We start from the raw sequence: 24,738 nt of genomic DNA, 5'->3' as shown, positions 1-24,738 counted from the left end.
GCTTAGGCTAATGAAGGAAGTCTTTTTATGGCTTTGTATTCTCCATTTCTGTTGTTTCTGGAGAGGTGTCTTGCAGAAGACAGTGGGATTTATGCAATTTCCTTAAAGAAACCACAGATCCTACCATATAATTACTTCTAAGCACAGTGTGGGGCTCAGAGACTTTACTGTTAACATATGTGACTTGGGAGTGTGTTAAATGCAGGCAACAGGGTTCAATAATATTAGAATCATAGAATGGGAAGGTTGGAAGGGACCTCTGGAGATCATCTAGTCCAACCCTCAGCATAGCCCGTATGGGGATTRAACCTGCRACCTCGGCATTAGCAGCACCACGCTCYGACTGACTGAGCTAAACCTGCCSCCTTAATGATACATATGTCTGCAACTTGTAGCAGCATAAATACTAGAAACCCTTGTGGAAGTTTTTATCAATGATTTGGGTCCTGAACTTATTCTAAAAAAAATGAAGGAAAGTTTTGTGTATCTGCTTGAGACTGGAACCACAGAAGCGAAAAGAGCTGGTTGAGAACAGCGAGCCTATCTTAACTATGCCAGAATCTCTCTTGTATTTCTTTGCATCAGCCTTCCCTATTTGTTTATTGAACATCTCTATCTTTATGTTTGAGTGATTTGTTAATGACTAGTTAYGGAGAAGTGTGAATTCTGTGCATGAAGATAATTATTTAGTATTCATTTCTCATGAATCTTTTTCTTTTTGAAAGATTTCTGCTGCATTATCTCCTGTGCAGTATCCCTGCGTGCATTCAGCATGCAGAGAAATCAGTTGTGTGATTATAGTGATTTACACTGGGAACAGTGAATAGGAAATAGTCCAAGTCAAAAGATTGTTACTAGCATGTGTGATCGCGTGTACATTAATTTTCTGAGGTGTACCAGTGAATTCAGTTGGAAGTTTAGCAGAGTGTGAATACAGTTATGCAGCAGAATTAAGTCTTGTCATTTAAAATGTGCTCATGTAAATTGATCGGTGCGGAATTGCACAGCAGAAATAGGAAAAAAATGCYTTATTCACAAATGCTTCGGTCTAGGGAGAGCGTTAAAATGTTCTTCAAAGTGAATGGTTGATGCAGATCTATGACTGATACCTGAATCAGAATTAGGTAAATTGATTTTTAGGATGAATAAATAGAAACATTTATTGAACCTAGCTCTTGGAAATACTAAGACGCAACTCCTGTTGAAATCCACGTGCATGTTGTGTGCATATGTAATTTACTGTTTAAGGATCCTGAGTGAATGGTGCTCGCTACTTAAGTAATTTTAAGAGCTACTTTTTATTAGTTTGGCAGTATTCTGTACATGATCTCATTTAAAGTTGCAAGTTCCTAAATACTAAGCCCAACAGAGCAATACTGAGAGGTCACAGAATCGGAGAAGGGTTGAGATTGGAAGGGACCTCTGAAGATCATCTAGTCCAAACTGCCTGCTCAAGCAGGGTTACCTGAGAACGTTCCCAAGGATTGTGTCCAGACGTCTTTTGAATATCTCCAGAGAAGGAGACTCCACAACCTCTCTGGGCAGCCTTTTCCAGCGCTCTGTCACCCTTGCAGTAGAGAAGTTTTTCCTCATATTCAGGTGAACCTTCCTCTGTTTCAGTTTGTGCCTGTTACCTCTYGTCCTGTTGCTGAACACTACTGGAAAGAGTCTGGCCCAGTCTTCTCTACACCCCCCTTTAAGACACTTAYACAAATTGGTAAGATCCCTTCTTAGTCTTCTCTTCTTCAGGCTGAACTGTCCCAGCTCTCTGAGTTCTCCTCATAGGAGAAATACTCCAGTCCCTTCATCTTAGTAGCCTTCCGCTGGACTCGTTCCAAAAGCTCAGTGTTTCTCTTGCGCTGGGGAGCCCAGAACTGGACACAGTACTCGAGATGAGGCCTCACCAGGGCTGAGGAGAGGGGCAGGATCACCTCCCTCMACCTGCTGGCAGTGCTCTTCCTAATGCAGCCCAGGATACAGTTAGCCTTTTTGGCCAGAAGGGTATGTTGCTGGCTCATGGTCACTATTGTGACTGCATCCAAAATATCCAACCCAAGAGGTTTAAAACAATCAGTGTGAAACATATCTACAGTAAGTTACTCCGAGGCGTTCTAGTTGAGGATGTTGAATGATGGTTTTGCTGATGCTCCAAGAGAATTGCTATAAACAGGCTTATGTATAAGCGAAACACTAGACCTTTTCAGGAGCTGTGACTCAAGCATTTGCTTAGCTTCTTCACCAGATCAAGCTCATAATGAGGAAAGTATTGCTAGTTTTTGAAAAATGGCTTCCACCTTCAGTAAGTACAAGTCAAATTGCTGCCCATCTATTAGTCAGGGCTATATTGACTGTATGTATGCAGCTTTTCCAGGCTTTCAGGAGGACTGTGGTAACGCTTCCTGTCCAGCCACGCTGAGCAGTGGTAAATTTAGCCAAAAGGGAGGCATAATTATAGTATACAAACCAGAAGAGTACTGGCTGCTCTCCAGGAGGAAGGTCTGGCTGTCCATATAGATTTCTTCTTCCCTCAAGTAGCCCACCATTCCAGTCAATCGTGTGCCTCAACCCCACTTACTTTCACTTACGGGGTTCCTTTTCATAGAAATCATTTAGATCAATCTTTTCCTTCTCTGTATTTTTTCCCCTACAACAAACCAGAGCGGTATGCAATGTTTATAGAAATCTGATAGGCATGCAAATGCAGCTGGCTGTATTTCAAACCTAAACCTTGGAGCATATTACCCAAAACAGTAAGCTGATTTCAGGACAAAGCTGGGCCCAGCTCATTGTTTTATTGCATTTCCTAAGAGTTGCACTTCTTTGCCTGTATGTGACACAAATCTCTGAAATTCCACTTTGAGAGTGAGTGAATTCGGTGGGAAGTGCTGGAGGGATGCGAGCCCATGAACTGGGCCTCAGAGACTAGTTTGGAAGTGTTTCCTTGCATTGCAGGAGCTTTGCAGTTGGAGAAGGCAGTCCCGCCGGAGCAGGTGTATCATTGCTCCTCAGGAACGCTCTGTCCTGGGAGAAGGCAGAGCTTATCTTGTGCATTTGATAGAGAAGTGGATATCCTCCAGCCCCCAGAATCTCCTCCGCTCTCGGCAAAGCAGGTAATTCACTTGAACTCAGGCAATTAGCTGGCTAACTCTGGGCAACCGTAAAGGCTCTACCATCATTTCAGGGCCTCAGTCTGGGAGCTGGATGGTGCTTGGCTCTGTGCTCATATCTGCTCAGGGTTCCTCTCCTAACGAGCARCAGCTGCTGGTGGCAGTGTATGCTTTGGATTTTTAAGGAAAATACATATCACAGATTCACAGGGCATCACTTTGTGACTCACTGAAATAAAGTTTGAGAAACAGTGTAAGGGCTTGTTGTGGAGCAGTGAGGCCAATGGCTGCTCTCAGTGGCAAGCTGTGTATTCTCCTCGTATGCCCAGAGAAAGCTGGCAAGGTCTTTTCACATTAAGTCATTTTTCCCTTCACCAACTTGTGCTCAAAGATTGTTCCCACTTCTGAAGAGACTGACTTCTGAGCTGAGAGTAATTATAGAAGGCATGGTATTTGAGTTATAAGTAACCAAACAGGAGGAGTTACTGTTATTGCTCTTACTATTGCTGCTGTTATTGTTATTGAGCCACCTGCTGCCTTGCCTGACCAGGACTCCCTGGTGTGCTGTGCAAGCAGCGTAAATACTAGCTCCTGACGCAGAGTAGAATCAGGCRTCTAAAACTACTGCCATTTAACTGAGACCAGCAGTCTTTAGTAATATCTATATGAAGTTAGAAGTGTTAGATCTGAAACTAGATACCTAGTCCATAGCTGGTGATGTCATGACTTCAAATTAGTTAAGTCAGCTGAAATTAGTAGATGAATATGGATTTACARGACCTAAGAATCTGGCTCCTTGAATTTCAGTCAGGCTCTATCTAGTAATAAACATTTGGCAGAAATGGTGTTAATTACCTGGCCAGCTGTGATTTTCAGCTATGATGTATACAGTTGTGAATACCRATAATTGCTCTATGAAGTTTGCTCTTGCACAGAGTAGAAGCACAAACTACAAAGTAGCATTGAACAGGTAAGTGTAACAGGCTGAACAGCCGCTGTTTCTAATTTTCGTGTGCTGTGGCCACTTAGGAAACATTTTTTTACCTGTGTTTACCAAGTGCGCTGTCTACGTGCTGGTTGGAAGATCATCTCCCAACCAGCAGTAGGGACATACTAAATTATTCGAAAATAGTACTTCTCACTCCATTAAAAGAAATAGGGCTGGCATCTGTCAACCAAGTACCTCTTCCATCCATTCTGAAATACGAGCAGCAGTGCACCTCCTGACAGGCACACTGCTGCTTCAGCAAGTGCGTGTGCTGCCGGTAGTCAGACTGCCAGATCCRAAGGGCTGTGACTGCTTTAATCTTTGGGGCCCTGGCATCCAGGGAGGATGTGTGCAGTCAGCACAACRCTGCTTATCGCTGGATGCCATCCCGCAACCCTGGAACATTATACTTGCAACAGCAGGGTGAAACAAAGGCGTCTGCACTGTCAGCCTTTCCAGGTCTCTGGGATAAGAACAGCCTGCGTGCCTCTTTCAGGGTTGCTAGTGCCAGAGGAACGTCATGCTGCTGGTGATGGGCTGCTGGCAAGGACCTACTTTGTTCCTTGGAGTCTCTTCTCGGTCATACGTGTCTGCAATGGAAATGACCTTCCTAAATTCAATCCAATACTGCATCACTTGCCATATTCACAGATTATATGACAGTGCACTTTGTTTTTTGCAGAGAAACACACAGGTGGTTTGGTTTTCTTTCCCTTTCAACTTTTAAGGACCAAGGGAAAAATTACCCCGTTAAAATTTTATAATAGCACTGGAAGAAGAGCCCTTCAGTGGCCTGTGTGTCTCCTCCGTACGTGACTTACTTTCTTCCTAGCCTGTTCAACAAACACATGTTTTATTATAGCCGAGGTATAGCCACATTGCTTTCCTTAATTAAGCTTCTATATTCTGAATTCTGTAGCTTAGAGCATCATGAAAATGAATTACACAACTCTGGAAAACTTACGATTTCTTCTTTTAAGGCTCAAGAAATGACCTCGCATCCCTAGAAACTAAGAGCTATCGATGGTGATTTTTAGTTTGCTCATAAGTGTGGCATCGCATGTATTAATTTCTGCAGCCAGTTAAAGCACTGTTGTGCGCAGTGCTGTTGGTGAAATGTGAGAGATTTGCAGTAACATTCACAACAGCAATGTTCACAACATGGAGGTTTCAAGCAAAATGCGTTGCCTCATGCTGGGTTGTCCTTAATACAGTGAAGCATGTTTTTTGTTTTAGCATTCTCTCAGCTTGCCCCTCTGGTTCAGGGTGTGAAAGGAGAGGAGACCACCTCCTTTCTACCCCTTTTGCCTAAAGAGCAAGAGCATGCCCTTCCCACGCAAGGCTCAGTCTTGTGCCAAAGACCAGCAGAACTGCCTGCAGAAAGGTGCGGAGAGTAGCAGCCCTCGATGTGGGAGGGGATTTCACGTGCGGAGACGAGATTGTGGCAGTGCCCAGCTGCTCAGTAGCTATATCGAAGATGGAAGTGTCTTGCTCCCTTCCCTTGTTAGCCATCYGTGCAGCTGCCAGACAGCCCTGCCTTTGACTTTCCACGGACTGCTGTGCGTTGGAGCTTCTTGGGTGCCAAGTGTCATGAGGAATCTTGTGTGCTATTGTAGCCCACTAGGTACCTGCTCTGAAATGGAGTCTATTTTCAGGCAGAGAAACCATTTCATGAATTGGTACCTCTTACCTGAAGGCAAAAACATTAAGTGCCCTTTTTGTAGTCTCAGAAAGAGAATTTTGTGGTACTAGGAACATGTCAGAGGCAGTTAATGGAGTGATTTCTTCAATTACACCAGCGTATTCCTTAAAATCTCGCTCTGGCAGGGCAGGGGGTCCACACAGGCACAGTAGTTATCACAAAAATCTGGACATCAAAAAAAAAAAAAATGGGAACAAGGTTTAAAGGTGCTAATTGATATTTTTTGTGCTGATTCTATATATTTAACAGGATAACCTATTCCTCTAGCGTCTTTGAACCAAGAGCTTGGGACAACCAATGAGTGGAGTGTAGGAGGTTAACATGTGCCTCAACGTCCCAGCTACCCCTTCCTGCAGCATATAGGGTGTGTGAGTTTTGATTGGTGCATAACTTTGTGAACAGAGCTTAATTTCAGCAGCTACCAAGTGCATCATGCTAAAGAAAGATGTAACTGTTGCCCACATTTTTCCAAGCAAGAGGGAAGTTTTTCTGGAGAACTGCTGCCTCCAACTGTCCTTTTCCTGGGCAGCCAGGTAAGAGATGGGCATTTGCTAACATGGAGTATTGCACAGATTGCAACATGAGGGAACAGCGTCTGTAGCAGGAAGGAACATCATTCTGCAAAATTTTTTGTGTGTTTACTGTTTTGCAGTTCAGCTTAGTGAGAGGTGCTCAGCTAATACAGGATTCAGTCACAAATACCTTTTCCTTCTAGTAAGCACCAGCACGAAGGAACAGTCTCACTTGCTTTACTCAGATAACTCGTGTGAGTGAGTGCTCACCTGCATTAGCTCTCTGTGCCACAGTAACCAGAATAACTGGTGCTGTAGGTCACGCACACTGTGTAGTCCTCAGGCTCATTCTCAGACTCCAAGGTCTGTAACTGAATTATCACAAAAAGTAACAACAGTCCAACATAAAAGAAACTGACAAGCTATAGTGTACACATAACTGTATTCCTCTTGTCCTGCTTTATKMATAACATCAAAGAATGTTAGAATAGCAAAATATTTGGAAATCTAGGGTCAAATCCCAGACTCCACAAATCGTCTCACTGTGAAACAGGACTTAAGTTTGTCTGTAACGTGCTAGATATGCTGATTAGTTGCCATATAGTATCTAAAAAACTGGTATGCATTCGGTCCATATGATTTCTTTTTGCCTTTTAAACTTAGTAGAAAATAGATTTGATATTATATTAATTTTTTGCTTTCTTTTTCCTTGATCCCTTATGCAGTTCATCAATGTTTGGTTGCAAACACTGGAGGAGACTTGCCATACGGATCAAAATAAAGTTTGTCTTGAATTTATGAAAGCCCTCACACTGGAACTTTTTCTAGGCTCTTGAACTGCACTGCGGTATTTGTGCTTGAGCTGGGTGTCACTTGACTCCTCAGGTAAGTCCACTGAAATGAATAGAATACTTCAGGAGTAAGTGGCTCTCTGAAAAGCTTAAAGGAAGCAGAAGTGGCCCTCAGCCCCATCTTATTTGATCAGCGGACTCTTTGGATAAGATTAATTTACCATATAAAAACAGAATCCTGAAAAGGAAAATTTGAAAGACTTTTCTGTCATAAATGACCAGTAATGCATAGATCATGTCATCACGGTGTTGTGACTAACACCACTGTGAGACACATTTTGCAGGGTTTTGCTGTAACCAAAGGTAAAGACTGTTCAATCTTCTGTTTATAAAAACATTAGTTGTTATAGGCAGTATATTGAATCTGCCTTTTTCAGTCAAGTCAGTGAATTAATCTATATTTATTTCTGCATGTTCTTACTATACCTCTACTTTACTTGGGTTCTGACTGTTTATCTGTATGGTATCTGAACCCTGGGCTTTGGATCAACAATTGTTGCTGCTGGAGTCTCTGATGGAGTATGGTAGCTAACTAATATTAAAAGTGTATATGCCTGTTTAGATTTATAGTCAATATATAACCTTTTCCTTCCCACTCATCTATATTGCACCAGAGAGAGATTGCTAAAGAAGGTGAAGGCTGCYGTTACATTTCTTTACATTGCAGCAATAGCTTGTGCAGTTCCAGTAGGTCTTTCTCACGGATCTTCCTTTTTGTAAGGACGGGAGACTTCAGCGATCCTTCACGTTGATGAAYTATGCGAATGATGAGTTGATGTGTTTAACTCACTGATATGAATTTAACTCACTAATGAATTATATGAATAATGTGATTTATTTTCTCTGATAGTAGCAGAGGCTTTTTAACTTACTGTTTACTGTTCTAAAGGGTTCACTTCTGCCAAAAGTCTTTCTGTTGTAAGAAGAAATTATTTCTGTAAGCTCCAGTGCTTTGCAGCAAAATGAACTGGCTTTTCTGTCGTTCTGGTAATCTCTCCTTTTCTTTAAATAACCTGAAATAGCCACTAATTCCCCTCATCCTTTTTTTTTTTTTTTTCTCCCCACAGATACATCAAACTGAAACAGAAAATGACAGCATCAATGGAGAATGTGAGGCAAGCTCTGCTCCTTTTTACCTTTCTCCTAATTCTCTTGCGTGCTTTATTTCCTACTTCRCAGAAGGCAAAAAGTCTTTCCTTCTTCTGCTTCTAAAAGAGATTTTCTGGATAAAAGTGCACATTTTGTTTTGGTTCTCAACCTCTCTGTTATTTGAAGGTGGATTCTCCTATTTCTCAGGCTGTTTAAGCATCAGAAGAAGCACAGTCCCTGTGGTGTAGAAAATTTAATTGAATTGTTACTCTCAGTCATTTTTAATTTCAGGAATTAATTACTCCTTTCTGACCTGATAGGTTGCTCAGCCCAACTTGAAGGCAAGAATCATAATTGACAAATCCATGTGCTTACAGTCCTCAGAAGAGTTGGGAGTGGTAGAACAGATACAGTTTTGAAAGAATGTGACACATCCTGTCAGCAGGACAAGGTAAGCCCATCAGCAGATTTGTCATCTTTGACAATATCTATCGTCCATCTAGCCCTGGTTAGGCTTAACTGTTATGAGTGTTGCAGTGCTGGGGCAAGCACTTTTTTTTTTTCATTTGTGCAAGGCCCAGCACGTCTTTGGCATGACCAATCTATGGYATAGTAAATGCTTGAACTGAACAAATAATTGATCTCTGTGTGTGAGATCAAATGCTTCAATAGTGTGCTGAGGTTCTGCTGCTGTCTCCTAGGGAATACATCTCAGCACTGTACTGAAAAACTAACAGCTAAAAATGATTTCAGCATTAGTTTCATTAAAATAATTGAGTTTTTTTATTAATTCAGCTGAAGGAAATACAAAATTTCAAGCGCAGAGGCACGTATGTTCAGAAGGACTCTTCTACTCATGCCAAATAGAGCAAATGATGAAGCTAAGGTGAAGCAGTTCTGGGAAGMCGGTTCTAATATGGCAAAACATAGAGTTGGGGATCTGCAAGACAGAGGGAGACAGAGAAAACTGACTTCCTGTCTGACCATGGGGAGTTACTAGGTTTCATTGCTAAAAATGGTCTTTATTTGGAGTATGTTCGTTTTGGGGTGCCTAAATATGGCCAATTTGTAGGGGTTCTTTCTGTCCCCCCTCCCAACCCTGCCCCCTAGAGGTGCTGAACACCTAAAGCTTGCAATTAAAAGCTTGAGGTTTTTAAGTGGACCTAGTTGAAAATCTGACTGACACTAATCATTGTTTACCAGAACTACTAACCAGGCAGCAGGGAAAGGCTTTTTGTGTGCAAGTGTCAAAGGTACTGTGCAATTCATGGTCTACGTTGGAGCTGGTGACACTTCAGAGGAGAGAAACAGATGCTGTACAGATGCAGTCTATTTCATCCTAAAATAGACATCTAAAATAGATCAAATGATTTGTGCCGTTAAAACTGCTTGTTGTCTCTTACTGTAAAGGAAGTCTAATCATAGACRTCTAAAAGTAGGTTAATGATCCTATCCTGATACTGTAAGGAGACAAAGGAAAACGGCTGTTCTTTTTGATAAAATGTATGGCTGTACCTTTAGGGGACCCTGTATACCTGTAGTTCAGGACTCCAGGACTGAGGTTAGTTCCTGTGATTTGTTTATTTCTGTTTCTTTGTCAGTGAGGAGAAATACACAAGTTTTAAAGAACAAGTGTAAGTCAAACTTGCACATGACTCCTCACTACAGAACAAGGATGGTGACTTCCATCTGCTGTATCACACCGTTTGTGTCTTACCGGTTACCTAGGGAAAAGTGTTAAATATCGATATCATTTTTTAAATGTCTAAAATGTTACCATTAGCCACTGCACTTTTCTGTCATATTAATACTGTTAAGTGCTGGTAATATTTACTCAGACTTTAAAGAACAAGAAAAATGCACTTGCTCAGCTTCTTTCCAGGTGCATAGGAGACAAAAAAAAAAAAAAAAAAAAAAAAAGGGGGGGGGGGGAACAAGCTGCTTCTCCCCTTCTGTATCCACAACTGCTAGTTGCGGTTTATCCACCTGCAATTATCACCAGTTGTGTGTCTCACCAGCTTCCAGTCCTTCGTTTATTTAGAAACACTGTACCTTGGAAGAACCTGCGCGCTGCAGTTGCACCGCTCACTGATGCACCATGCAGTGGGAGATACAGCAACTACTTTTGCAAGGTGGTGGTGTTCCCTTGGAGGAGTTTAGTTGTTGATTTAATGGGAACAGGACTGGGCCCATGCAAACCATCTAGTGACAGAAAAAAACAGCTAACTTACAGGATTTGGTACCCCTTTTAAAGAAGCAGAGAAATGCAGTATGGATTTGGTGCTGGTTAATTTGCAGGGCTAATGTACATTCTAGAAAAACTAGTATTTTAAAGACAATGGTTTTCCTGTTTGTTCCAAATTTAAGCAACATTGCATTTTAGCACCTGTCACTAGTAAGTAGCTGGCAAATGGATTTAGATCTGCATGTAAGCCATGAGCTGGCAGTGCTCGAAAAAAGGAGGATTCATGCATTGAGTCCTGATCTGATTCTGATTTTTCTTTCTCTAGTTCTCTAGTCTTCTGGGTTTTGGTGCTACTCTCAAAACTGATAGTTGTAATCAGAAGAAAAGTGCACTAACAAGATAAATATTAAGACRTTGTCTTTGATACTGTGCACTGAAAAAAGCAATGGAACCGTGCTTTTGGGGGGGAAAATATGAATTTCTTTAGTTTTTGATCCTGAGAGTTCTGAATTGGAGAACAGCTTTCATATGCCTCCACCCCTCACCTTCTCCTTTGCTTCTGTCTTCATTTTGACTTCTGTAATCTCTCCTGCTGTCTGCACACATATTGTTTCTCCACCCTCACAAACACCGTGTAGTCCACTGTAGTCCAAACAAAAAGCTGTGTGTTTCTGCATCTTTGTACCAGTCCTGCAAATCATCTTCCGATTCAGCCGCCACCTCCTTTGTAGTGTGAGTATGCCATCTTTAGCTTGACCACTTGTCTCCCTTTCCCCCTTACCCTGTTACTTCTGATGTGTGCCATCTCAAAGGACAGAGCAACTAGTGGCAATAGGAAGCAAGGACAGGCGATGATTTTCATACATGTACGCGATGGAGCTCTGTATTATTTTTCAAATCTGTGAATTTTAACCATGTCCAAGCAAATAATTACTTTTTCTATCACAGGAGCATTCATTCAGTGGATAACTTACTCTTGATGCTATTTATGAAATATACTGCCTCCGTACATAAAATAAGGTCATGGATAATAGGAAATTAGCAAGTTGACTCAAGAGGAGAGCAAAGCTTAGTTAAATCACTGCATCATAAATGCCTGCAGCATTATTCTTTTGGAGATGGTTTTCAAAGTTTGCCTATGAATTGCACTTGATGTTTAATTAAAACAGATTTTTATCTGTTTTATAGATAAAAATTGTTCTACAGTTTTTCTTATTGTAGGTTGTGCTTTCCAAAGGAACTTWTGCAGATGTGCAAATTACATTTAAAATCTGGTCAGACATTTTGAGAATTTAGGTAGGGATTGACACCTCATTGCAATAGGCAGGTGAGGCATGTCTGCGTTTATTTGCAATAGCATGGCACATCTGCGATCAACAAGCGGGCATGGGTGGGGTTGAGGGTGCAGTTTGAGTGTCTAAGTCTGAAAATACAGTGCTGAAAAAGGTAATGGAAAACCTTACCRGGAAACTTTCTACAGAAGGAAAAAGACAGCAGCAATTGATGGACTTCTTAACTATTTCAAAGAAGTTTTGAATGATTCATTTAAAAAAAGTTCTGTGTAGTTAAAAAAAGAAAAAGCTTTTCTTTACTCTTTCTGAATTTTTAATAACCCCCTCACAGGAGGGTTATTTAAGTAGAATTTATTTATTCAGTGTATTCAAACAATTCTTTCACATATGTTAAGTAACTGTTCATGTATCCCTACAGACAAAGGAAAAGTAGTTACGCGTGTACTTAAATGAAAATCTTCATATTGGGGTCAAGATAACAAAGGTGATGAGAGGGAGAGCAGCAGAGATGGGTTGAAGTGCAGAAGGAAACAGCGACAGTGTAAAAGTGAGCAAGAGCTTGTGCCAGTATTCATGTGTGMCTGGCATAACCAGTAACATGGTTTTCCTCCAACTAGCAACAAGTTTACAGATCTAATAAAAGCAAATTTTAGCTGCTTTTTGGCAATAGTACCAAGGGCCTTGAAAATATTTGGCAGAGCAGCAAATGAAAATCACTTACAATGGCCATAAGCTCAATGAAATCCATGAAAATATTTCCAATCCACTTCAGTGGATTTGGGTTCAGGACTCAAAATAGATGTTGGGTTGACTTCAACAGTCAGGACAGGTTTATTTCTGATTATGACAAAGCACAGCCACAAGAATATTTCGGACATCTCACTAATTTTAGAAGGCTGTATTAGTCACTTGCTGTTTTTTGCCACTAGAGGTCAGTCAGAAAAATTAACAAGTTCCCTCACGTTGTGTACTGTTACGTAAAAATGAAAGGAGAAGACTCAAGGGCTGGGAATGCTGTGATTTCAGTAGTTTTGAACTGGGTTCCAAAATCCTGGTATACGTTGAATTGTCATGTCAGCAGTGCAGGTGATAAAGGTGACAAGTGACCCGCAGAGAAGCCAGGAAAGGTGAGAGCAGAAGGACTTTGCAAAGTGAGTGGCAGCTCTCGGGAGGAGGAGTGGAAGCAAGAGAGGAAGCCAAGGGGTGCTGGGCATGTCGTGCTGCAGGGGGAAAAAACATGAGGGCTAAGAGAAGGAGACTTCCCGCAGGACTTGTCCATCTCACAACTCTGTAAGCTGTTAAAATAATCAGAAGTATTACTGGGTTTAATTGCTTGTTATAAAGTTGTAACGTGCCGGCTGGGCTGTCCTGTCTGTTCTGACAGAAGCTGCTTCGGTGGTGGAGGCCGCTGGCGTGGGATGGCCACGTYGTCTCGCAACGCGCTGTCCCGCGGCGCCGCGTGATCCCGGGTGCCCTGCGGTCCGACACCGTCGTGCGCGGGCGGAAAGGTGGTCTGGTGACGGCCGCAGCGGGGTGGTCTCGGAGGGGACATCTCAGCTGTGCGCGGAGTGCAGGCGGCGAGGGYGGCAGCCAATCGGGTGGGGGCGGCGAGGGCGGCAGCCAATCGAGTGGGAGCGGCGAGGGCGGCAGCCAATGGGGCAACAGAAGCAGCAGCCAACGAGGCCCCCGCCGCGAGAGCGGCAGCCAGTCGGAGAGCAGGAGGCGGCGGTGCAGTTTTACTGTGTTGCAGACCGTCCTAGAAAGGTTTTGGTGGGAAAGACCTTGGTCTTTCAACTCAGGACTACTAGGGCCCACTCTAGTGCATGGGGAACCAGGCACCGGAGTCCTGACTGTAGTTTAAAATTCCAGGGCAGAGAAAACACGTGTTTTTTAGACCCCAAAGAGGACGGTGCCCACCATGCTGAGGGTGTCAAACCTCAGCGTGATGAGATGATGCATGCCCTTTCGTTGCAACCCTTCTCTTCCCGACTGAAAACCAGATGGATTTTGACTGCTACTCAAAGGGAGAGGAATCCATGTGAGTTTTATACATATAAAGACTTGGAAAATGGCCTCCAACTGATGTCATCCTGCGTAGGAGTGCAAAAGTGGGCCAGTAAAAATAGCCCATCTCTAAGCAGCAGTTCTCTTTCCTGGAACCTCATCTATCTAAATCGTATTTCTGCTCAAAGGTTTATCTCCTCGTGTAAGTAGCTCTATGTTGTGGGTGCTCACCAATGTTTTACTCTTGGCTTTGGATCCGAGCAGAATCCCGGCAGCGTGTGCTGTTCGGTCACCTGGTCTTCTGCATGCTCCGGGCAGTCTGGGGTGAGGGAGGCATCTTCTGCAGCCCTTCACCTCAACATCAAGCAAACTGGAGGTGACCACTGCTGCATGGTCTGGTACAACTGTAGTCCCACCTGAAAGTATCTGGGACTAACTGGTTGTGTTATAAAAAGGACAGGTACATGCAGTATTTTCAGACAGGCAAAACTCKGTGTTTATCCCTTTCTCAAACAGCAACATTTTGACAAAGACAACATCAGGTCTTTGGAGGCTGAGTTAAATGCAGGTTCAATTTTTAAAAAAATGTAATTGTTTAAGAGAACTAAAAAAGGTTTTTAACGTGAACTCATATCTGGCAGAGGACAGGGGTATAATTTTGTCTCAGCKTGAGAGGAAAATACATCCCACAGTATCTACAGCAATAGATAAGAAGAAGAGGGAAAACAACTGCCAAAGATGCACTTTTGACAGCAGATGGCTTGATCGAGTGCTTGCTGAACCCTAGGGGAGCTGTTCCGCTCACTGCAGCGGGCTTTAGGGAGACCAGTGGAGTAGCAAGGAAAGGCATGAGTGCCACCCCAGGTGGAAGTAGGAGGGCAGAGGAAGGAAGAGAAAAAGGGAAAAAGCAGAAGACAGCAAGGAAAAAATGAGGTAGAATGAAGCCAATGAATGGATGGATCAAAGAGTGGAAACMGGATGGATATGGAAAGATACAAAAATAAGGATTCAATGCATTGTATGTGAGAGACCAGAATTAAAGAAAATATGTGTAATGGTAAGAGGGGAGGCAGCAAGAATGGATATGAGCAGGCAATACTGTTCATCAGCAGAATGCATCTAACTCATTTGTGGTGCGCTCTATATCAGCATACCCAATGTTTGTTAGTGACTGATGCCCTTGTGGCCTTTGTTAGGTAGGTAAATATTGTCACCTCACTATTATTAATAGGGGAAAAAAGCRTAAGATTTTGAAGAATGAAACTAAGTCAACAAATGCGTGCGACAGCAGCATGACTTCAAGGGTCTTGTGTTCCAAGTGGCTTTACAGGGTCTTTGTGTTGCAGCAAGGGGGATGCTTTATGGAAGTGGTTGTCCTTAAGGACTCATCCCCTTGGAGCGTGGAGGCCAGAGACACTGCTAAAATCCAAGTAATTCCAGAGGGTTTTCTGATTTCCAAGTTCTGCTCAGGCTACATGGGTGTGAAAGAGTAGAAAGATGACTCCTCTTTGGAGCCAGTTGCTTGTTCGGACGCATTTCCTTTAGTGAGGTATGTTGAGCCCCGAGAGGTATGTTGCCTGCACCTTCATGCTCCTTGGCGTTTCCAGCTGATCTTGCGCTCCTGTTTGCAGCTGTGTTCCTGCATTAAGGGGATGTTGTGAGTGCTACAAGTTTACATGGACTCAAGGAAGACTCCAAGGTTGCAGAAGAACTCACTTAGCCTTGAGAGAGTGACTTACAGAAACTTGAGTAAAAGTAAACTTGAGGATTAAGCTGTGACTCTCTTAGCTGCAGTTTATTTTTATTTGCCTTGGGTTTTGCAGCGTGACGTTGTAGCAGTRCGAGCGCTTCGGGTGCGGGGCACAAGCTGGGCTTGAAGGGCTTTCCCTTGGCACTGCCGCTGGCCTGACAAAGAGCTTCCACAGCTCTTTCCCTGGCACAGGCCCCGGCATCCCTCGGGCCACGACACCACAGCTGCAGTGTGAAGGCCTCTTTCTTCTGCGCAGGGAAACAAAAATACCTTCTTCTGGCAGGAGGGGTAAGTGCAAACAGACGTCAAAGAGCAGGAATGCTCAGTGCATGCTGCTGAAATCATTTACACTTTTTCCCCCTGATAAAACACACGTAGTCACCTTCCTCTTCCGCTCTCCGCTTGTGAATGAAGCGTAATGAAACGGTGGTCGGCAGCTCAGGCTGGGGTATTTACATTGGGCCTGCTGCAGGATTTCCCCTCGGGGTATGACAATATTCGTCACCTGCAACTTGGCCCTGGGGAGAAGAGCGAGGCTATCTCAGGGGAGCATGCAGAAAGGCTCTCTTTTAGAAGAAAAACTTGCAGAATGGTGACGTTGCTGGCATGGTGGATTTAGCAATGGCCAAATAAAGGCAAGGAAGTCATCTTCCTTGAGGATAGGGACAGGGGGAGTGGCTTTGCTCCTCGCACTGCCTTTGTCATCAGGGAGGGAAAGGACCAGCGCGTATGGCACGTGTGTGCTGATGCTGTTAGACATTATGTACGTGGAGATGTGTGGTAGTCCTTTATCAATGTGTGTACCTGTATGTATATGCACRTGTACCTGCACACATACGTGTTTGCCAATCTGTGTTTTTCAGGTATGTGGAGCTGGTCTTCAGTTAATCACCTTTGAGAATAACTTTCCTTGAAAACACATCCCCAGCTCAAGTGCCTGCTCAGATGGCCTAACAAAATCAAGGGCAAGTGGACACTATTGGGGAGAAGGATATGTGCGTGCTCTGAGTGTGTGTGTGTGTGTATACATGTATATACATTATATATAACTTGTACACTAAAACATACAGARGTCCATGTTAGTGTGTATATGAAAAGTGGGCGTGCACATCTGCATATGTCTATAGATCCATATTCACGCCCATACACATGTGCATATGTTGATGCTTGTGTTTTCCAGAGCAGAGGTTTCGCCCTTTGGAAAGCACTTGGAAGAAGCTCCGGGGGTGGCGAGATGTAGCGTGATTCCCAGTCGCGTCGTGCGATTGGTGCGTGTATCCGCCTTCCCCTGCTTGTTTAGGATTTTCTTGCTCTCTCTGCACGCGTGTGTGTGCATGCGCGCGCACAAAAATAGGTATGTCCTCATTCTGCAGCACTGAGTTTTGTGTCCCTGCCCGGAGGCGCACAGGAGCTGAGTCCCAGCCAGGGACGCATCCTGTCCTCCGCCCCGCACTTGGGGCAGCCCCCCAGGTGTCTCGCGTCTTTTGGGCTGAAATCCCGTTCCCTTCAGTGATTGTCCCGGGAGATTTGGTCCGTTCTGCTGCCGGCAAACCCCAGTCGGTGCCCGGCGCGGCACCCTCTGTCGCCAGGTTTAGGGAACGGAGCGATAGCACCCGTGGTAGCGAGCAAACGGAGCCCGCGCTCGTGGGCGCGTGCGAGCGCTTGCCTACGGTTCTGGGGGCGAACGTGAGCTGAGGGCCTGTCTGGCTTGGCGATACAGGTTAAGAGGAAGCAGTCCCCAGCCTGGCTGCRACCCGGCTCCGGCCTCGGCGTGGGTGACGCTGTAATTGTTTACGTGCGTAGAAGTGGGAGGTATGTGAATGGAATAAATTTAGCAGTCCAAATAGAGAGCTAGCAGAATCCCTCATTAAATGTGRACCTGTCTAGTCATTTTGGAACCACAAGGAGCTTTTTTTAGGGAAAACACGCCGGCAGAGGCTAGCGGAAGTGTGGGAGGCCGGGTTCCCGGCGCCGCCTCCGCACATGGCAGTGCTTCCTGCCTGTGCCATTGGCTGCCCGCGGCCCGGGCCCCAGCGAGGCAGCGGTTAAATGCCTGCCCGCCGGCCCCGGGCACACAACCCGAGGAACCCAGCACAGGGGTCAGCTGGCCCCCAGCACCGAGCGCCCGAGGCAAAGCCGGCTTCAGCTACGCTTCGAGGTAAGGAGTTTGGTTTCCTTGGATTATTTCTGGGTTTGAATTGTTTGTGATTTATGGAAGGGAGTAGGAGAGGCACTTGTAAATCAAGATTTYAATATTGCTTCCTAAGGCAAAAAATCAGCAGTTCAGCGCTCTGCTCCTTTTTTGAAGAATTTTGCAATGAGTTTCAGGTATCTGGTAACATGTGGAGCAGTTAACTTGTCATAGGGAGCATAGAGCCTGCCGGGGTGACAGATACCACCTGCTGCAAACTGCAGAAGTTAGGATGTTTTTTCACTTCTTGTGGCAGTAGCTGCTGGAATTTCTGAATTTTGGCATGCTGTCGTCGTCACTTCTGTCCCACAGCGTTGTTTGCTGTGACACTGAACTGATGCAGCTGGAGTTAGGGCTCTGCACATGCTTATCTTCCTCTGCTGTTTTGCTTTCAGGCCGTGGGATGCTTTGTGGTGCTTCAGGTGGGAGATGCGATTCTGTAGCCCAGGATCTTGTGGTGCCGCATGTTTGAGGCACCAGCTCTAATTCCTGCTGCTGAGCTCAGCTGCGTTGCAGATGACATCCCTGTGGGCATGGCAAATTCTGAAGAGTGTCCCTAGTCCCCCACAAAGTTTTAAAAAAGTCTGTAAGAGCATTTTCACGTATTTCAAACTCCTAATCAAAGGAAGGTTAATGCCTAAGAGATCCTGGGAGCCAAGTTAATGACATGAGGGGAAATCCTCAACTGCTCTGAAGATACCTCAGGTTGGGCACTGAGTGCTGAGATAGCCAAGGTTATGTCAGTTAGAAAAGCTTTGCTGTGTGCTTTAGGTGCCATGATGCTTTGCGAGGTTGAATTGTACCCAAGGGCCCGTGTAAATACTTTGCTCTAACATATCCACTTCATTGCAGCTCTGGGGACTATAATTGACATGAAGACTGTTTTCTTGATAATCTTCCTCTGGGCTTCAGCCAACGCTCACCCTGTAAGTACTTGTTACAGAAATATTCAACCCCAGCCCTCAGCATTTTAACATAATTGAGGCACCCTGTACAAATTCTGTTCATTCATAAGATRTTTCTTTAATTTGTTCAGGTGCCCAACCACATGTCTGCTCATCCCAGGAGCTCTGTGGAGTGGGAGGTAAGCCAATTACCYGCAGTTTTTCATCTGGAAATAGCCTGTAAAGCAATCTGTGTCATCCACGGTGAATCATACTCAGAAGAGTCACTTAAGTGAAGAGCTGCTGCTTCTGTGGGTCTCTGAACTGTACCCATTTATCCAGAATCTTTTGCAATTAGAATGGTTTCAGCTAATTTTATAAGCATGCATAGACCTCTGTCCCACCAATAGAGAAGTTTATTGCCAACCGATAAACGTGTGCCCAGAGCTGTGTGCCATCCAGTAACCTGTTCCCTGATGAGCCGTACTTATGCTGAGCCTGCTTGAGCATGAAGCTCTGCCAGTTTGACTAAATCATCCTCCTTTACTGCCGGAATAGAGAGCACTTCCTTGCAGTCATGGCAGCATAAGGCACAGAACAATTCAGCTGCTTCTGGGGATTTGAAGTATTAGAGCCTTCATGCTGGTATTTCTTCCTGCTGCAGGGCTAGATGGGACCTTTCTGGTCCTGAACAGGAGGAAGTCCAGTCTCCTCCTGTATAGCCTCAATTAATCTCACACATTGCACTGTATTGGTCCTAAGTAATGGAACTTCTGTGCTCCAAGCCACCATATTTAGAGCTCTTCCAAGTTCAAAATCTTCTTATGCTTTTACATATCTCTACATTTAAGTGACATTTAAGATTCTAGACCTAAATAATATTTGGCCATAATTAAGAATGATTGTTCTTTTTTAATGAATTTATTCATCTGAAGGTAATAAAAACATTCTTTAATTTTATCAAACAAGGTTTGTTTCTGTAGAAAACCCTTATAGAACTCTTTCAAAGTGTGTGTGCCAGAAGTCAAAAATGCACCTGTGCCTGAATCTTTTTAACCTAGCAAAGGCTGCAAAATAAAATTGGTTGCTTTTTGTTAGTGATTTCTTTTCTTGCACCATCAAAAACAGCAGAAGTGTCAAGTCGCGTGCAATTAAAAAGGTCTTTGGTGCTTACGTGACTTAGGAGCCGTATGTTGTCTTACAGTAGAATTAGTAAATGTGCACTAACATTTAGTTGACCAAAAATATTTTATAATGTTTTGCATGCAGGACACAGCAAGTGAAGAAGATATGAATGAGCTGGCTGGCTTGGATCATGGAGATAACAGAAGCCCTCATGCCAGTAGAGAAAGGGGAGAGGTGAACATTGTGTGGGACTCTGGTGATCAGGATCCTGCAGATGGAAATGATGTTGATGAAGAGATCACCGAGCACAATGGTGGTGCTGAGAGAATCAGAATTAGGGAGGCTCAGCATAAGAACTGGGTTGATCACGAGGACACCAGTGACCTGGATGAAGTAGAAGACCAACATGAAAATAGCCTTGGCCAACACCTGGATGAGAAGCATTTCCTGGTGAGTGTCCTAAGCTCTTCTGTGTTGAGACCACGTGCTTGAAAAATGAAACTCTTATTCTGCCAGTTAAATGTCTTCAGCAGTAAATGTGCAATTCCATTACAGATACAGCACAGACCATTCATTTTAAGACAGTATTTTCTTACTAGATCAGATGCTGTTTTCAGCTAAGGACTATGAGAGAGGAAAAAAGATTTTGCTTGCTTACATTAATATTAAGCCTTACTTACCAAACCCAGTGGAATGATTTGCAGTAAATACCCACAGTGAGATTTAACTCATCATAAATACAAAAGTGTTCAAATCTGACCCTTAATCTCATCTCACTTCTGTGAATGGAGTTCTTGAACTGAAAACTTGAACTGGACTTTGGATTGAAAGTGAGGATTTTGCTAATTATACAGCACTTCAAAAATAATGGAACTCCTGACCTGCTTTAAGCTGATTTGTGGAAAACGSAGTCCTCTATTCATACGTAATGTAGCTGATCAGATCAGTGAGCTTTTAGGGAATGTATTTCATGAATCAAAAGGAGTAATGTGACCGTAATCATTCTGTTTGATGGTAGTTTTGTCTGTCAGACTTGCATCTTAATGGACCCTAGGCCAAATTATTTCCAAAGCTGTTTCCTCAGTGCTGCAGGTTTTTCTGGAGTGGTACTGGCACAAGTCAGAATAATGCTTAGCCTGCAGAATGAAGAATACTGATAGTGCCTGTGAAATACAAACCTTTGCAGTAATTTTGGTTTGTCACATCTATAGGAGGAGGATATGCACGATGCTGATAATGGCGACAACAGAGCGCGCTATGGCACTGAAAGCCATAGGGCTGAAAACTACAAKGTTGGAGGCAACGGACTTCTCTACAGACCCACTGGATTCTTCCYCAGGCGGGACTACAGGGACAGAAGTGACTTGGTAGATGAGGAGGATGACAGCGGAGATGATACTTTTGATGAGAACAACGAGGGAGAGCAGGAGGAAGGCCCTACTTACACCGTTCACCCTAATGAAGCAGATGAACACGACACGTTTGGTGACAACGGCCAAAAGGGTGACCGCAGGGATACTGTTATGAGCAGAAAACAACATGACAGCAGCAGTAGCAGCAGCAGCAGTGAAAGCAGAAGCCTAGATCACAGGGAGTACAAAAACTACATTGCCAGCAGGTATGGCCAAACCTACAGAAGGGGAGGCGACAGTGACAGCAGCAGCCAGGAGAGGTATGATTTTGACAATGAAGAAATGCAGGGCGATGACCCATCCATCTTTGATGGTTTCGGCAGCAACTCCAAAGGACTCCGCGCCGCCTTTCGTTCCAAAGAGAGCAGCCAGGAAAGCAGCTGGGAGGCAGGCAAGGCTGTGCTGAAGGTCAATGATCTGTCAGAGGAAGAGTCCCGCAGCGAAGAGCTCCCTGATGGGCCCGACGACTCAGAAGAGGATGACAGCCTGCAACATGACGACAGCAAGTCTGTGGAAGCAGGCGATGCTGACTCCAGAGAAGACAGCCAGTCTGCAGAAGATAAAAGTGAGTCTGAAGAGCACGTTACCAGTCACTCAAAGGAAAACAGTGCTGACGAATCTAGAGAAGACGTGGACAGCAAATCCAGGGAGGAACTTGCCAGCCAGTCGGWTGAAGAAAGTAGAGAATCACAGGAAGAAAACTCCAAAGAAGYGCTCAGCAAATCAAATGAACGCAGTGATAGCAAGTCTGAAGAGGGACAGGAAGACGGAGAGTTGGCTGAGGACAACAGCAAGCCATCTGGGTTTGACAGTGAATCCACAGAAGATGAGGGGAATAGGAGCGAATCCAGAGAGAAGAGTAAATCCACTGAGGACACCTTAGAGTCAGAAGAGGACAGGAATGACTCTGTCCCCGATGAGGATGCACCGTCTCGCAGCAAGTCAGCTGAAAGCCAAAGCGTGTCGCATGAGGATGACAGCAGTGAAGAGGGCCCCACCACTGATTCCCGCGAGAGTGAAGACGTGCCGGATGAGGACAGCTCGTCTGTGGAGAGCCGTAACAGTGACTCCAAAGAGGAGGAACACAGTCACTCTACAGAAGAGGACAGTCACTCGAGGGAGGATGCCACAAACGAGTCCGACAGCCATGGAGGTGACAGCTTACCGAGGAGCCTGGAGGGCGAGAACCGGAAACGAAGGCTACGTGTCTATCACAACAAACACGTTGGCGATTACGATGACAATGACTGCCAGGATGGGTATTAAAACACAGCCTACAAACGCATCTATCCTGGACTTCCTTCTGGAGGGAGGAGGAGTATTTTAATTTATTTCCTACGTAGACAACCCAGGTTGAATTCTTCCGGAGAATATGCTGTGGATAAAACGGACGAGGGTTTGTGGGGGCTGATCATTTCAACTGGAGCTTGCTGAATGTGAAGTGAAATGAAAGGTGGCACTTAACACATGAAAATGCTAAAACTAGAAGAAAATGGTTTATGGTGTCACACTGAATTAATACACACCAGGAACAAAAGCAGAATAGCTGATTAGGTGCAAACGAGATCAAACCTTAGTGAGGGTGAAGATGGCATGCTAGGGGGCTGGTTCTGCCTCCATCTCTGCCATCATTTCTGGGAGCGTTGCCAAGAGCTGTGCTTGGATACGCTGGAGACGACGGTTCCCTACRGTCACTACGGTCACTACTTGTATTTACCACTTTTTTAAAATCCTTTGTCTAGATCCCAAAGGGAACTTTAAAATTAACTCCGTGTACTGCACATAAAAAGAAAAGCTATAGCCAATATATGCACGCTGCATGTTGGCTCAGCATGTGTTACACAGTGTATGAAGTACCACTTCAGTATAAGATGTATGTAATATTTTGTAATAAATGTACAGAAAACATTATATTGTATCCTTTTGCATTGATGCCACTTGTATTTCAAAGCTAAAATTAAATGATCCTGTTTATTTCCTTAATATTAAAAACATCAGACTAAATAGTCACGATTCAAGAAGTTGTTATTCTGTCCTGGCAGATTCGAGCGCTGTGATTTGGGGCTCCAGCTTCCATGAGCAGGAAATAAATCCAAGCCTATTTCCAGGTGGAGCGCTGACCGTTTGCCCATCTGGAAGCGTCCCGCGCTGCCTTTGAAAGCCAGGCCTCCGCGGAGACGGCTGGCCTGCTGGTCAGCGCCTTCACGCCGGGGGAGCCGCGGGGCGGCGGGGAGCCCCGCTGCCTGCCGCTCATCACCAGCTCACGTCAAACACACGCGCGGAGCCACGGCTGCCCCGAGCAGCCGGTTTCCACCTCCCCCTCCCATTTCCCCTGCCCCAGGCGTGGGCTGGGGGCAGCAAACAGGCCCCAGGCAGCGTGGGGAAAGGCTTCAGGGATGTCTAGGGGCAGGAAAGCTTGTCGAGAGGCGTTCACCGCGGCACTGGGATCCCAGTCGCCCCCGAGGAGGGGACCTGGGTGCCCGCAGCACAGGCGATGCAGGCGGGTGAGCGGGGCGTAAGGGCGGAGGGTGGCGGAACACACAGACATCACGGTATTTGGGCTCTGTTGTTGCTGTTGTTTTAAAAAAAGCCCCATTTAGACCCTTATTTGTTCATCTTTATGTGACCAAATACACAGAATAAACGTATTTATGTAACTCAAGGAACAGCAAGGCCTKTGCTCAGCTGCACGTTTTTGCAACGGGGAACTGAAGCTCCTTCGTGGATGTTCTGGAGCAGGTAGGTGCTGACTGGTGCACGGGTGTTTTTGGTCTCTTCGGGGGCAGTGGTGTAATTGCTGGGCGTTGCAATGCAGCTACCAATTAAAGCTACAAATTAAAGAACCAGAAGAGAAGCTGAACAATTTTTTACTACTTCTAACAAAACTACAGTTAATTTGTAGACGYAGGCGCCCCATCCACCACTGCAAAAGCTCTGAGCCGAACCGCTCCTGGTTTTAGGGGAATTTGCTTTCTGCTCCTGTCCGGAGCAAGCTTTCGCTGTTTGTCAGCTCCGAAACGCGCGCTTCCCGGAAGGGGGCTGGCGGCTCCTGCCAAGACGTCGTGCTGCTGCAGAGACAGCGAGCGCACGCTTGGCTGCAGCCCAGTATGCGAAAAGCGCCGGGTGAATGCTGCCGCTCCGGCTGAAAACGAACCTTTCCGCTCCGTTGCCTGCGCGGCGGTTTCAGGGCCGGGCGCTGTGCTGTGAGCTCCCGCGCGTCCAGCAAGCGGAGCTGCTGCTCAGGGCAGCCGCGACCTTGTTTCTGAAGCCGGCTCTTGCGGGGCGCCCGGCGGGAGGGAGCTCCTGGAGGCGTTTCTAGGTTGCGTCTCGGCCCGACGGGGCGGGCAGAGGTTGAGGTTCCCTTTGCCCGACGGGTTAGGGTGGAAGGAAGAACGCGCGTGTCAACACGGGAGCCTTTCCCGTCCATTTGCGTTACGCGTTACTGCGCGGGCGCAGCCTGGAGTCGGACGCGGTGATTTAGCAGGGATTTAAGGAGCTGGAGCCATGCTGGCACCCTCCTCCCCGGGGCCTGAGCACTTTCTCTTGGCCGCCGCCTTTCTTTGGCGAAAAACGAGGATATGAGCGGGATGAGCGGTTTGATTCGAGGTTTTCTCCTTTTCGTCCGTGCTGGGAAACGGCTGCCGGC

At 45.2% G+C, this 24,738-nt stretch overlaps 1 protein-coding gene across 9 annotated transcripts in view; it reads left to right on the top strand.

Annotated features, from left to right (window-relative positions):
* DMP1 (dentin matrix acidic phosphoprotein 1) overlaps positions 1–23,059 on the top strand; it is a 47,636-nt gene extending 24,577 nt beyond the window's left edge. The window contains exons 1-9 of one of the 9 annotated variants that reach the window (XM_085306262.1): positions 5,904–6,330; positions 7,035–7,194; positions 8,228–8,275; positions 8,570–8,700; positions 16,661–17,638; positions 18,524–18,597; positions 18,708–18,755; positions 19,825–20,130; positions 20,892–23,059. In XM_085306262.1, coding sequence (XP_085162388.1) covers positions 17,530–17,638; positions 18,524–18,597; positions 18,708–18,755; positions 19,825–20,130; positions 20,892–22,358 — 2,004 coding nt within the window. In that variant the 5' untranslated portion in view covers positions 5,904–6,330; positions 7,035–7,194; positions 8,228–8,275; positions 8,570–8,700; positions 16,661–17,529 and the 3' untranslated portion in view covers positions 22,359–23,059. Of the gene's footprint in view, positions 1–5,903; positions 6,331–7,034; positions 7,195–8,227; positions 8,276–8,569; positions 8,701–11,999; positions 17,639–18,523; positions 18,598–18,707; positions 18,756–19,824; positions 20,131–20,891 lie in introns of those variants that run through there. The other 8 variants (XM_085306263.1, XM_085306267.1, XM_085306265.1 and 5 more) reach the window with 8 other exon arrangements.
* Positions 23,060–24,738: the final 1,679 nt, after the last annotated feature.

Source organism: Rhea americana, unplaced genomic scaffold (genome assembly GCF_003343005.1).
Source record: "Rhea americana isolate MKP2758 unplaced genomic scaffold, rheAme1 scaffold_237, whole genome shotgun sequence".
Taxonomy (NCBI): Eukaryota; Metazoa; Chordata; class Aves; order Rheiformes; family Rheidae; genus Rhea; species Rhea americana.
Note: the sequence above shows the minus strand (reverse complement) of the source record. Positions and strands in the feature narration are given on the sequence as shown.